The sequence below is a fragment of the Colobus angolensis genome, unplaced genomic scaffold (assembly GCF_000951035.1).
Source record: "Colobus angolensis palliatus isolate OR3802 unplaced genomic scaffold, Cang.pa_1.0 Scaffold23, whole genome shotgun sequence".
Lineage (NCBI taxonomy): Eukaryota > Metazoa > Chordata > Mammalia > Primates > Cercopithecidae > Colobus > Colobus angolensis.
Window position 1 is genome coordinate 709,636 of NW_012115488.1, and position 14,613 is coordinate 724,248.

Consider the following 14,613-nt stretch of genomic DNA (forward strand, 5'->3'; position numbering starts at 1 on the left):
AAAAAAGTAGGCTCCTTTGTATAGGACCCTGACACACATCTTTGAGAAAGTATTTAGTGTCTAAAATAAAGTACCAAGTCAGAAGTTAACTTCAAAAATTGTTGGCTGGGCACGGTGGCTCATGCCTGTAATCCCAGCATTTTGGGAGGCCAAGGGGGTGGATCACCTGAGATCAGGAGTTTGAGACCTGCCTGGCCAACATGGTGAAACCTCGTCTCTACAAAAATACAAAAATTAGCCGGGCATGGTGGCGGGTGCCTGTAATCCCAGCTACTCAGGAGGCTGAGGCAGGAGAATTGCTTGAACCTGGGAGGCGGAGGTTGCAGTGAGCTGAGATCCCACCATTGCACTCCAGCCTGGGTGACAGAGTGAGACTCGGTCTAAAAACAAAAATAAAAATAAAAAAGTTATATTTTCCTGGCAGTTTTCTGCTGAATCTTTTTGCTAATTGTCAAAATAACTTGTAGAAAATGAGACTTTGGAAAGCGAGGGTTCTCAAACTCATTTTGAAAACAGCAAAGGATTCCAGGCTTGGTCTCAACTCCAAATGTTAGGTGTTAAACTACTTTTATCCTATCAGGGAAGAGATCACATATCCCAGCAGGGTTATACACATTCTAGTGGGTGACACACTAGCCGGGACAAATTCTTGACTCTGTGGAGGTGGGGGCCAAGGGGGTGTGTCAGTGTGCTGAAATAGTGGAATATTGCCTGTTTGCAAATGTGCAGAGCACTTTTCAGTGGCTAAATTTCAGATAATTCTTTGGGACATTTCAAAATGATTGAAATAATTAGTTTTGATTTGAGATAAGCAGATTAAACAAATAACATGTTTGAAGGGCAAATCAATTTCCAATGCCTTTTTCTGCTTTTCAGTCATCCAAGCAAAAATTTTTGTTTTTATTTATTTTGGTCCAGGGAGAGGAAATCTGGCATGTCCTGCTTGCTTTCTATAAACCTTCTTTTCAACATTTGTTGGTAAAATAGATCCGTTTGGAAGATTCTCTGCATTTGTTCTGGTTTGGTTTAGATAGGTAGGGTGCTTGATATAAAGCATAACTGTGTGTGTGTGTGTGTGTGTGTGTGTGTGTATTCTTTTTCTACTTTATGTACTTTGGCTGGAAACATCCTTTTATTCCTGAACTTTACTTCCCACTTAAAAATTCTTGGCGATGGGTAAAAATGGATTCTATTAATATACAATTAAAAGTCATGTTACAAATCTGAGTATCTTGCTGTTCAGAACGACTGTCTTTTATTAGGGATTTAGGGAATTGTAAGTGGAAGCATCTAGAGTCCTCTCAGATTTGTTTATCCTGTTATAGCTCAACTATCCAAGACTATCAAAGAGACTATGGGATGCTGAGAGCTCAGGACCTTTTCCTGGGGTGCTAATTAATTCCCCACAGGGCTCTTTATTTGTGGTCAGTTGCACAGAGAGAGGCTGCCTGCTTGGGGATAATCTTGGCTGTCTATGGCTGACTGGCTCTCCTTGATTCCATTTATCCTGACCCTAGGGCATTTGTGGGAGAAAATCAGGGTCCTACAGGGTTGTTTGTTTTTTATTTTATTTTAGTATTTTATTTTAAAGACAAGAGTTTTGCTTGTTGCCCAAGCTGGAGTGCAATGGCACCATCTCAACTCACTGCAACCTCTGCTTCCCAGGTTCAAGTGATTCTCCTGCCTCTGCCTCCCGAGTAGCTGGGATTACAGGCAGGTGCCACCACACCTGACTAGTTGTTTGTATTTTTAGTAGAGACAGACAGGGTTTCACCATGTTGGCAATGCTGGTCTTAAACTTCTGACCTCAGGTGATCTGCCCACCTTGCGCTCTCCCAAAGTGCTGGGATTACAGGTGTGAGCTACCGCGCCCAGCCACCTACAGCTTTTTTTTTTTTTTTTTTTTTTTTGCTGGGTTTTAGAGACCTTGTGATTACTGGGAACCTAGAGACAGAAAGAATGAAAACTTGGCCTCTAGGCCCACTTCTACCAGAGAGCTTTGTGATTTTATAGGCAGGACATGTAGGATCATCATCTGTCAAATGGAGATGATGGCATCTATTCATTATAGCTATGAGGCCTTGAGCATTTACTGTGGGCCAGGCATGGTGCGAGGTCTTCATAGGCCCATGTCTGTTATTCCTCACAGTAACTCTCGGAGTCACAGGCAGTTATCATGACAGAGGTTAGAAAACTTGCTAAAGTCATGGAGCATGTATGTTCATAGAGCTGGGGTTTAAAACATCTTTAAAAATGACCATTTATCTTCTTCCTCTTGGCCCTATCTTACAAGGTTGTGGAAAACACATGAGGAAATATATGCATAAGCACTTTGAGATCTTGTTGAGTGCTGTTCAGAGTATTAATAGTAGTAGCATTCTTTTCCTTCCTGGCATCCCAGTGATAACTAGAGTGAAAATGTGTCTAATTTCTTCAGTAAGCTTTGGGTCTCACAGGACACAAATAAAAGATTGGGCAGAACCTGACTGTCTTTTTGGACACTGCCTTAGAATTCTATTCAGGTGTGAGCCCTGAGTGTGCATCGTCCACCTGCTGGAGTCCTGCACAGGTGAGTGTGCAGGCATCCTAGACAGCCTGCCCAAAGAGGGGCAACAGGAGGCTTCTAGGAAGGGAGGTCTCAGCTGCTGAGACCTAGTGGCTGATTCCTGTGAATTCCATGGATGAGCCAGATGCCCTTGTGCTGGCAAGGAAATCTTAAGATCTCAAGAAGCAGAATGGGAGTTGCTGAAATAACAAACCGAAACAAAGACATAACCATGTAAGGTCAAAAGCACAGATTAAAAAAAGATGACCACGTTTTAGCTCTTGGAAACAAAATGTTCAGAGAGAGGCAAATTATTGGCAGATGGATTTGCTACGGAAGTCTTTTTAAATAGTGAAAGCCCTGCAAATAGAGCATAATCCCAGCATCTGTGTGTATTTGGAATTTAGGCAATTATAGCCTGAAGAATTCAGAATCCATTTTACATGTGTGAGAGTAGAGCGCTTGAAAGAGTAAAAAGAGCTCCTTTTTGAACAGTTCTTGTTCCAGGTTGTATTTCTCCTTTGTGTTCCTAATTGATGGCACAGTACCTGATACTTAAAGATCCTCATGGCTGAGCACGGGGGCTTACACCTATAATCCCAGTACTTTGGGAGGCCAAGATGGGCAGATCACCTGAGATTAGGAGTTAGGGACCAGCCTGGCCAACATGATGAACCCTATCTTTACCAAAGATACAAAAATTAGCCAGGTGTAGTGGTGCATGCCTGTAGTCCCAGCTACACAGGAGGCTGAGATGAGAGGATTGCTTGAGCCTGGGAGTTGGAGGGTGCAGTAAGTGGAGATTATGCCACTGCCCCTGAGCCTGTGTGACAGAACAAGACTCTGTCTCAAAAAACAAGAAAAGGTAACAAACATTTTCATCATGCCTCAATGTTTCTGTGTGTTTCTTAGTAATGCATCTTTCCAACCACTGTCACATCTCCAAGTAACCACTGATCTGCTATCATTATCAATTAGTTTACACATTCTAGACTTTTATGTAAATATAATCACATGTGTGTACTCTTTTTTAGTGTAGCCACTGTCACTTAGCTTAATGATTTTGATAATCTTCCATGTTATTGCATGTGTTAATGGTATTTCCCTTTTCATTGCTGAGTAGTAGTCCATATTATAGATGTACCACAACTTACTTATCTGTTCACCTGTTGATAGAAATTTGTTTTTTCCCTCACTTTTTGAATAACTTTCCCACTAAAGTCACTATGAACATTCATGTACAAGTCTTTGTGGCAGCAGGTATTTTCATCTCTCTTATCTGTCATTCCAACTAGGAGTAGAATGCCTGGATCATATGGTATGTGTATGTTTACCTTTTTAGAAAACAGCCAAACTGTTTTTTAAGTGGCCACATCTTTTCCTTTTTTCCAGCATTGTATGAGAGTTCCAGTTGCTTCCCATTCTCACTAACACTTCGTATGGTCAGAGTGAGACTAGAGAAGGCATTTTTGTATGTCTGCATGTTTAGGAATTTTTGAACAAATTTTTACTGGGAACTGGGTTAAAAGATAACTGTTAGAGTTAGTGAGAGATTTACCTCTTGAAAGTAATGTGTTCATGTATCAAGGGGTAATGAAACTCAAGGCCATAGAGACATTCCAGGGGTTAGAAACTCAGAGAGGCTTATCTTATCCTCCCCTTGGAGATATTTATTTACATACCATGGGTATGAGACCTGTAGCCATTTGTCTCCTTATGGTGAGCGATTTGCTTCCACCCAAAGGCTAATTAAACTCTTTCACTCAAAGACTAATCATCCCTCTTCTCTTCCTAAGGAGAATTTATTGACACTAGGGGAGCAAATGTTTCTGTCCCTCTCTTGGGAGGTGAGAAGGGATCCACGATCTCTCTCCTATGTAAACTCCCAGATTGATAATTTTGGTGTTCCTCATCTGTATTACAAATCCCAATATGTGTAGGATGACATCTGGCTCTTCTCATGCTGCCTAGTAGGGGAGAATTGGATTAGAAGGGGGAACCACTATGGTTGTTCCCATGAGTAAGTCATAATTCATCTGTCTTTGCTCTGGGAAATCTTATGTTTACTCTCAGAAAAATAGGACTAAATGTAGTTATTAAAAGCTTAAGAGTCAGTTTAAAAAATGTTTTAGCCATTCTGATTCCTGTACTGTGTTATCTTTATTGTGGTTTTATTTTACATTCCCTGAATGTCTAATGGTCCTGAGCATCTTTTCATGTACTTATTGACCATTTGTATATCTTTCTTTAAAACATGCTCGAGTCTTCTGACAATTTTTACAATTTTTACATTGGGCTGTCTTTTTGTTGAGTTGTTAGTGTTATTTATTGTATTCTGGATAAAGTTCTTTATGTATACGTGTTGTGAGTATTTTCTCCTGTTGTGTGGCTTGCTTTTCTTGTTTTCTTAAACAGTGTCTTTTGAAGAGTAAAAATTTTGGATTTTAGTAAAATGCAATTTATCAGTTGTTTCTTTTATGGTTTATGCTTTTGTATTTTTTTCAGGAAACCATTGCCTACCTCAAGATTAAAAAAAATATTCTATACATTTTGTGTGTTAGGTGTTACGTGACCCACCTTGAGGTAACTTCTGAGTAGATATGAAGTTACGGTTATTCTTATTTTCATAGACTGTGTTGTTTCCTTTTCTTAGGTTGTCTTTGAAGCTTGGTGATGCTGGAAATCCCAGAAGTCTTGCTATAAGGTAGGTAGGACAGCACTTTAGAGCATCGCAGCTTCAGCACTTCAGATTAGCTGTTTAAAATGTATTCATTCCACATGTGTGAAGCAGGGGTTTGCTATACGCCCAAGCACTGTGACACATTGCATGCCACATCAACCTAACTGCACTGAAAAGTTGGTGCTGTGATATGATGGGATCCTATACTAATGCTTTCTTTCTAAAAGTTTCTACCAAAATACCCATAGTTCTTCCCTCTCCCCCATCCCCCATGCCGCCTGCATTAGGGACTTAGAAAATTTCCAGTCCTGAGAATGTAATATCCTTTTCATCTGAGAAAAGAAGAAAATAGAAATAAAGCTCTAAGGACTGGGGCTCTGGTTTGAAACTATTTTCTATAGCTTCTTATAACGAATCAGACTTTACCATTTAACTACAATGAAAAAGCCTTGTTATGCGCGTTCCCCAGCAGACAATCAAGAGAGGCCTACAGTTTTTTGGTGTTTAGGTATGAAAGGATGCATCTGCCAACAGTGACTTTAGCCAGGCAGTTAGGAACTGCTCCTGAGGTGGGGGGAACAATTTGAAGGCATTATTATTTTTTTTCTTATAAAAATACAGTGCTTCCCTTCCTATAAGACAAGCTTGTTAGTGGAGATAAGTAGTCGTGTCTTTAACATTATTTGGAAAACCAGCAGGATTGTGCTAGGGCAGTCTTTCTTAAGCTTTGCTCTGTGGGACACTTCTGCTCTGTAAGAATATTTATAAGATTTTATGAAAAGGGGGTTCTGTGGTCAAATGTGTCTGGGAACGACTCTAAAGCATGTCTTCCTCTTGGCAATTCACAGTGTAAACTTGTATGTTAAAGTTTCTGAGAAGCAATAATCTTAAGGAAGACTATTGCACTTTGTAACTTTGACTAACTCAGTGTTTCCTGTGTTTAACTTTGGAGAGCCTTCTTCCTCAGAACACTTGTCTACATATCATGGGAGACTAGTGTTTCACTGATCATAATTTAGAAAATATATGCCATCATCTTTCAGAGCAACTTTACAAGTAAATAGAACCCCACAAGGTGACCAAACACACATATCTGTTTGATCTAGAAATGGAGCATATTTTTGGTCTGTAATTCTACTTTTTTCCAAAATGAAAAATAGCTTTATTATTATTGTTGTTATTGTTATTTATTCTGATGATAAAGGTATGTAGCAGAAACTATCAGTACCCCATGAATATCTACGTGGTCCTTTCCATTTGAGAGCACTGTATCCTACCTGCTGAACTTTCAACTCCCAGCCTCTCTTTGCCTAAAAGCTTTCTCTGGCCCACTGTCCCCAGTCCCTGGCCCAACAGCCTTCAACCAATGACTGGAGGAAGCATACACACACCTCAGCTCCCTCCCCATCAGGTGAGATAACTCAGCAGCATGTGCTGTACTCTGGCTCCCAGCTTCTATCATGGCAATGAAGCCCTGCTTGTCCACATTGGAAACTTGCTTAATCATGTGCCTCTTTTAGCCGCCTTCCCTTCCTCTGTCGTTTCTTTTCTCTCCATTTTACATATTTTGAATGACTAAACTCTGAATATTTCTTATATTCACACCCTTGTCTTAGGGTCTTCTTGCAGAGGAGCCAAATAGAGACAAGAAAAACTAATGAAAACAGAAAAATCAGAAAATATTGAGCTACAGAAAGAAGAAAATGAAAATCATCAATAATCTAAACACCATTTGCAATCACTACTAATGTTTTAATCTCTATCCTTCCAGACCTTTTTTTCTATGCAGTCACATAATTTCTTAAAAATTGAAATAAAATGATAATGACAAGTAAATTATGACTTTTTTCATGGCTGGAAAACAGTCCATTCCAAAAGAGTTAAGATTGGATTTGAAGCCCAGCTCTGACACTTACTCTGCGAGTGAGCTTGTTCAAGCCCTTTGTGTTTTAGATTCCTTGCCTGTGAAATTAGAATAAGGATATTATCTATCACATAGTGTTGTAGTGCAGGTTAAACACAATACACATACATAACACAGAAGCTATTAAGAGAGCTATTACCATTATTTTAAACCACAATTTAGCAAATTCTTCATTGATGTCCATTTAAGTTTTTCTCAAATTTTTTGATGAATAAACCCATAATCCAGTGTTGATTCTAAAAAAGCAAAAACAAAACAAAACAAACCCAAACTTTGTGTTTTTTTTCTTTCGTAGCAATTTGCACTGTCCACTTTGGGGGCTGCCCTGTCATTTTCTCTTTCCCATCCATCCAGGGGAGGCTCTGCAACAAAAGTGAAGCCTCTCCCCAAGCCCGTTCTGCCGCCTGACAAAAGAGGGCGCCATTGTACTGTTCATAGACGATGCCTTGCGTCGGTAAATGTGGGAAAAGTTCTTTAGGAGTAATGCTGATTTTATAACCATTTTCAGATTCATCCTTACCAATTACAACAAGTTGTCCATCCAGAGCTGGTTTAGTTTGCGCCGAGTCGAGATCGTTTCCAACAATTCAATCCAAGCAGTCTTTAACCCAAGTGGCATATATGCTCCCTCCAGTTACTCCTACCGCTGCCAACGTGTGGGCAACGTGCCGCGGGACCAGGCCCTCTTGCTGCCCGGCAACACGGCTGATGGGTCGAGCCTGTGGGAGGTCACTCTTACTGATTTCCAGGTAATAAACTAAAACCTATGCTCAATGCACCTGCGTTTTTGGTACCAAAGGAGCTCAATGTTTGTTTAAAAACACCTGAAACAAACCTAGATGCTTAAGGAAAAGAGAAGTAGATGCCTTTAAAAGAATATTGGTGGGTTTTTTCCTTTGCCTTTTAAGGTATGAAATGGAATAGGATAGAGAATTTTATCTCCCTGTACCCCCCACCCCCTACCCAGGGCTTGCTTTTGCATTCAGCTTTATCCAGCACTAATAATTATCAGTGAGGAATGCCAGCCATCTAAGCCCTAGTGAAGCTGTGGGTGAAGCCAGGGCCTGACACTTCCTGCAATGAGAGGCCCTTCTGGGGAGAGGCATTGGTGGACAATTATTTTATTTCCTTCGGGGAGTGGCACAGTGATCCTATCAGGGAAGATAAGAAGTATATCTGCAGTGTGAGTGACAGCTTTGGCAGTTAGTAGGAAGGGACTCAGCGGGGAGTCAAAAATATCCCAAAGATCTTCTTGAAGGTATTTGGAGAAAGGAATGGGGTGTAAGAGATTCCTTTTCACTACCAGAATCTTAGGTTGAGAGACGTTCTGTCAAGTTCCTCTATCCTGTTTACCTGTGAATGAAGCTTAGTGTGTTCCTGCCGCTCCCTGAAATAGTAGGCAGGGCTTTGCATGTACCTCTCATGGGCACATTCCAACCTTTTCCAAATATATATGGGCATTCGCATATATGCATATTCTTCCCTTCCATCCTTCCCAAGCTTCTGTAGAGAAGTGTGGTGTGGATGAAAGGCAGTTTGGGGTAGGGAAGGAGCTCACATTTTGGAGTCAGACAGACCTGGTTTCAAATTACTGCTCAGCCACCAGGGCAAGTTACTTAACCTCTCTCAATTTCTCCCCTATCTTTGTTAATGTAAGGACTACGTGGCCTAAGATATGTAGAAACACTCAGTAGTGCGCCAGGAGTGGACTAACAATAATTGCTACATGTGAGTGTCCCGTGTGTGTTGGTGCTGTGGTTGTTATTTTATGTACTTTGTCTTCAGAACTTACCATAATGCTGCAAGGTCCTTTTATGAATGAGGTGACTGAATCTCTGATAATCACATAATTTTTCTAAGGAGTATAACTGGTGGAGTTAATGGTAGAGGCACGACTCAAATTCTGGACAGTGGTTCCAAGGATTCTTTTGTGTGTGTATGTATAAAATGTTTATAAATATTAATATGTATGTGTATGTTTATACATGTGTGTATGTGTGTCTGTATATATATATATATACACAGAAATGGCAGTGACGATACAATGACAACAAGGAATATTTTACAAATAATTTTGCCTAATTAGACCAGGGGAATTGATTGATTTATACTTCTACCTTGTTCCGGAAATGACTTAGTTGACTTATGGAAATACTACTCATGAAAAATTACTTTCAAAAATAGGCAAATCATTTCACAGCCATTAGGATGGCTATTATAAACAACAACAAACAAACAGAAAATAATAAGTGTTGGCAAGGCCAGGGAGAAGTTGGAACTCTTGTGCATTGCTGTTGGGAATGTAAAATGGTGTGGATGCTGTGGCAAATAATATGGAGTTTCCTCAAGAAGTTAAACATACAATCACCAAGGCATCCAGCAACTCTACTTCTGGCTATGTACTCCAAATAATTGAAAGCAGGGACTTGAACAGCTTTCACCTATGTTTATACCTACGTTCATGGCAGCATTATTCACAGTAACCAAAAGGTACAAGCAACCTGAATGTCTATCAATGGACGAATGGATCAACAAACCTAGTGTATATGTACAGTGGAATATTATTCAGCATTAAAAATGAAGAAAATTTGGGAGTGGTGGCTCATGCCTTTAAACCCAGCACTTAGGGAGGCTGAGGCGGGAGGATCACTCTTGAGCCCAGGAGTTTGAGACCAGCCTAGGCAATATAGTGAGACCCCCATCTCTACAAACAATTTTTAAAAAAGAAATCAACTGGGGGCATAGTGGTATCACCTGTAGTCCCAGCTACTTGGGAGGCTGAGGTAGGAGGATTGCTTGAGCCCAGGAGGTCGAGGCTTCAGTGAGCCAAGATTCTACCACTGCACTCCAACCTGAGTGACAGATGTCTCAAAAAAATTAAATTTAAAAAGAGGAAGGAAATTTGGATACATGCTACAACATAAATGAATGTTGAAGACATTATGCTAAGTAGAATAAGCCAGCCACAACAGAACAAATATTGCATCATTTCACTTATATGAGGTACTTACAGTTGTCAAACCCCGAGATGGAAAGTAGAATAGTAGTTGCCAGGGACTGAAGGGAGGAGGGAATGGGCAGTTAGTGTTTAATGGGAGTAATGTTTCAGTATTGCAAGATGTGAAAATGTTCTGGAGATGGACGGCAGCAATGGTTGCACAACAATGTGAATGTACTTAATAGCCCTGAACTGTATACACTTAACATGGTTAGATGATAAATTTTATATCATATATATTTTATAATAAACAATTAAAACAAAAAATTTAGCAAAGACATGGGGGCAGAGAAAAACAAAGGAAGAAAAGGTCAGTTAGAGCCACCAGTGAGATTAACATACAAAACCACGAGACCATTTGTCTGCACTGACTGGAGGCAGCACAGGAATTTGGCTCTGAATTTCTGGAACAGGCAGTATGAGAAACACTCAGTTACATGTTCACAGGGTCCCTAAGACTGCTGCCAGTGTGCTTGGGATGAGCACATTGATCCCTGGTGGTGTGAGATGTATACATCCTCATCAGCATTCGTACCATAAACACGGCTTTCAGGGGGACAGGTGGGCCTTGTTGAAACCCCCTTCATGTGAAGAGATGGCAGAACACAAGCTCAGTCCAGTGGAGAGGAGGTGGTGGTGATGGTGGCTGAGGTATGTGTACAAAAGGCTGCTGTCCACATGTGCAGCTCTGCTGGCCTGGCTTATGGTGGGAATAGAGTATAGAGCGATGTGGCTGGTGCGGCAAACTCAAGTACCTTGGGTAACTGGTGATTTGGGCTGGGACTGTGGCAAAGGGTAGCCTTCATCACAGTGAGCATTTTACAAATTCAACCGTGCTGATTTTGCTTTGTAGGAATGCGGGGCTGGTGTTGCTGAATCTTTTCAATAGAAGCTAGATTGGTGGATTCTCACAGGAAATTTTCAGGATATTCCAACACTGCGTCAAACAAAACTCACCTATGGGCTAGAAACAGGATGTCTGTATAACCTCTAGTCCAGGAAATGGGTGGACAGTGTATCAGGCATTCTCCACACTTACTGTTTTCAACCAAGTCTTGTTAAGAATTAATGGCAGTTGGCCGAGTGTGGTGGCTCATGCCTGTAATCCCAGCACTTTAGGAGGCTGAGATGGGTGGATCACCTGAGGTCAGGAGTTCGATACTAGCCTGGCCAACATGGTGAAACCCTGCCTCTACTAAAAATACAAAATTTAGCTGGGCATGGTGGCAAGCGCCTGTAATCCCAGCTACTTGGGAGGCTGAGGCAGGAGAATCGCTTGAGCCCTGAAAGTGGGGGTTGCAGTGAGCTGAAATCCTGCCATTGCACACCAGCCTGGGCGACAAGAGCAAAACTCTGTCTCAAAAAAAAAAAAAAAAAAAAAGAATTAAGTGTCAGTCAACCTGAGGACATTCTCCTTGGCTGGAGTTGCAGAATCAAGTGAGGTCGTCTTTTGTCATGGCGGAGCTCGACTCTTCAGGCACCAGTCTCAAGAGAAGGTCACTCTGCCTCTTCACAGGAGGGGCGGAGCAGGGATCCCCAAAGCCAGAACAAGAGTCTCCTTCAGAAGCTGCTTTGGGTTCAATCAAGAGCACAGACAGTTGGGCGAGCAAGGCCCCTTGCATCTATGGAGTGATGGGCGGCCTCAATAATTCTAACACACACGGGACAATGCCAAAGTGCTCACTTAAGCCATCAAAGTGAATTTTCAGTAAAGCACTCATGGATAGTTCAGTCGTCTGATGTACTCTTTAAAAACCGATTAGGTGTCTGAATGAGGCAATGCTGTGTAGGGTCATACTTTTAAAGCCACCTAGACAGGGGGCTCTCTTCCCCAAGCAATGGCTCTTGTTTTAAAGTAATTGCTGTGTAGTCCTGTTTCATTTTGACAGTATTAGATATCAGTGCCAGTTCTCAATTTGAACCTCTCTTTCTTTCAAGTAATGATACCATTTCATCTGCACATAATGGAAAGCTTTTCTTTCTATTTGGTTGGTGCAAAAGTGATTGCGGTTTTTGCCATTAAAAGTAATGGGTAGGATGCAAGGAGGGGCTGGTATCCACCTCTTCCAGAAATGGGACGAAGTCTGTATGGTAAAACCAATAGAGAGAGAGGATAGGGAGGAGGAAGAGACAGAACCCACCAGGAGCTATGGAGTGCGAGTGTGACGCCCACTGCCCAGGTTTCAATTACACCGTCACGACATTTACTGTTGTGTGATTCTAGGCAAGTTACTTTTCTGTGCCTCAGTTTCCTCATCCATAAAGTAGGAATGAAATAGTAACTTACTCATAGGCTCTTTGCATACTGAAAAAATTAAGGCAGTTTATGGTGCACAAAAACCTTCGATAAGTGTTAGTTTTTATGATTATTATTTATCTTTTACTTCATTAAGGATCACGACATCCCCCTTCAAAGACTCTTCCTCATTACTGTCAATAGAATCAAAGGCAGAGGAATGGAGACTTAAAATCTTTGTGAAACTTATACTAGCCTATAAAATTTTGAGTGTGCTTTGGATTTTAGAGACAACACAGCAGTTGTGGTTTTTCCATGAACTGGAATATTTCTAAGGATCAGATTAAAAGAGGTTTTCTTGCAGAGCCTTGAAATCAAGGTTTTATTTCAGTCTTGAATTTCATGAGCCTCCTAGTTATGACAACCATACATCCCAGAATTTCTGGCTCAGTCCTGTTTTAAGATTGAGTTGCACTGTCCCCATAAGCACAATCACATTTGTGAAATCGTGTGGTTAAATTATTCAACAAATAGGGTGACAGTATATGAAATTTGGCTACCTAGGGGCCAGAACTGCCAGCCCAACTGGGAAGTAGATCCTAGGAGAGAAGGGATGTATCACTTCAGCTCCTTCCTTTCTCCTGCAGATCCAAGGTTTTGCCATCAAGGGGGAGCGATTTACCAAGGCCCAAGACTGCGCCTCCTCCTCCTCGCCAGCTATTCTGATTGGCCTGGCAACGTCCCTGATCCTGCTGCTGGTGTTGGCCTACGCCTTGCACATGCTCATCTACCTGCGGTATCTGGACCGGCACTACGATCTCATCGCCTCTCCTGCCCACTTCCCGCAGCCGAAAGCTCGAGACACAGCTGACAAGAAGGAGCTGCTAAGGAGCCAGGGGGCTGAATGCTATGAACTGAGAAGCCAACAGATCAGCAAAATCTATGTTTAGCAGCATAGGCTGGCCCCCACCACGTCCACAGTGGGCTCCGAAAGTTGTTTCTGTTCTATGCTATTTGACTTGTGAATTACAGATTTTCACCAAATGGATTGATTACAAAAGAAAAAAAAAAAGAAAAAACAGAAAAAGGAAATATATAATGAATTCTTTTTGAACCATCCACTGGCCTACGTAGGTAGACTTGGGGCAGTGAAAAAAGGCATCTCAGGGACCCCACAAAGACAAATATGACTGTTACTTGCCTCAAAGTACCCTGAAAGCAAAGGAGTATTTCAAGTAGGGAAAAAGAAAGAGAAAGAGAGAGAAAGAAAAAGAAGAAGGAGGAGGAGGAGGGGAGGAAGGGAGGGAGCGATGGAGGGAGAGAGAGAGAAAGATTGGCAACACAGAGAAGGGAAAACACACTCGGTCCTCCTTGCCTGTGCCAGTTTGGATGTGATAATTATAGAAATAATAAACCTAAGATTATCTGGAGTTTCATAATTTAAACTATTTTGTAACATAATTTGCATTTCTAGATATTATGTCCCAATTTTGTTTTAAAAATAGTCTTTTTGTCTTTCACAGAAATGTTGAGGGAGGACTCCAGTCCATGTGGCAGAGCACTTTATTTAAGGACCTTCTTGTCCTTTACTTTGCTGTTCAGAAGCAGTACAGCTCCATCTGTGAAGTAGGGGTAATAGTGTTGGCCATATTTTACCTTTCCATCTGGTCATGGTGCCAGCGTTGTCTCATTTGTCTGATTTAGACCTCTATGAGCTCTCATAGGTCCACTTGGAATAAACAATAGAGCGAAGCAATAACAGTGTGCTTGCTGTGTAAACACAGCTTTGAGACATATCCCCTGATCTTCCTTCCAATGAGATAGTGTCCTCTAAATGCTTCCTTAATAGAAATTCTAGAGCTACCACTGATGTTCTTACTATCACTGTGTTTCATATGCATTCCTCATCATCCTTTTCAGCTCTTGGCAGATACTGAAGATTGATTCACTCTTCATCCTCACCAAAGCGTCTCTAATAATATGCCTTCTGTCTTAAAGAGATCTTAAATATAAAGATGACATTGCATTTTCCCAGCTAGGGTTCAGTACAGGACCTAGGTTCTACTAAGAAGATACTCCTACACAAAACTTCGAATGCAGACGGGAACCATGTGCCATGGAGGGTCACACACACAGCAAGAGAATCTTCTGGGCAGCTGTCACGATGGGTCTGCTGTCTAGTCCCATCCTAGGTGGCAAGCAGTAGATAATGACAGTGAGTTTTCTGATG

General features: G+C 41.4%; 1 protein-coding gene across 1 annotated transcript; it reads left to right on the plus strand.

Moving 5' to 3' along the window:
• Positions 1-470: 470 nt before the first annotated feature.
• ATP6AP1L (ATPase, H+ transporting, lysosomal accessory protein 1-like) lies at positions 471-13,629 on the plus strand. Its single transcript, XM_011944215.1, has 4 exons — positions 471-549; positions 5,198-5,249; positions 7,658-7,898; positions 13,031-13,629. The coding sequence occupies exons 1-4, from the start codon at positions 471-473 to the stop codon at positions 13,331-13,333; spliced, it is 675 nt and encodes a 224-aa protein (XP_011799605.1). The 3' UTR covers positions 13,334-13,629.
• Positions 13,630-14,613: the final 984 nt, after the last annotated feature.

Bases quoted from the DNA above. Each gene is read 5' to 3' on its own strand.
- ATP6AP1L (XM_011944215.1), top strand. From the start codon at position 471: ATGAGACTTTGGAAAGCGAGGGTTCTCAAACTCATTTTGAAAACAGCA. The intron at 550-5,197 runs GTTAGGTGTTAA...TTCCTTTTCTTA, and splicing joins GCTTGGTCTCAACTCCAAAT to GGTTGTCTTTGAAGCTTGGT. The intron at 5,250-7,657 runs GTAGGTAGGACA...AACCATTTTCAG, and splicing joins CCCAGAAGTCTTGCTATAAG to ATTCATCCTTACCAATTACA.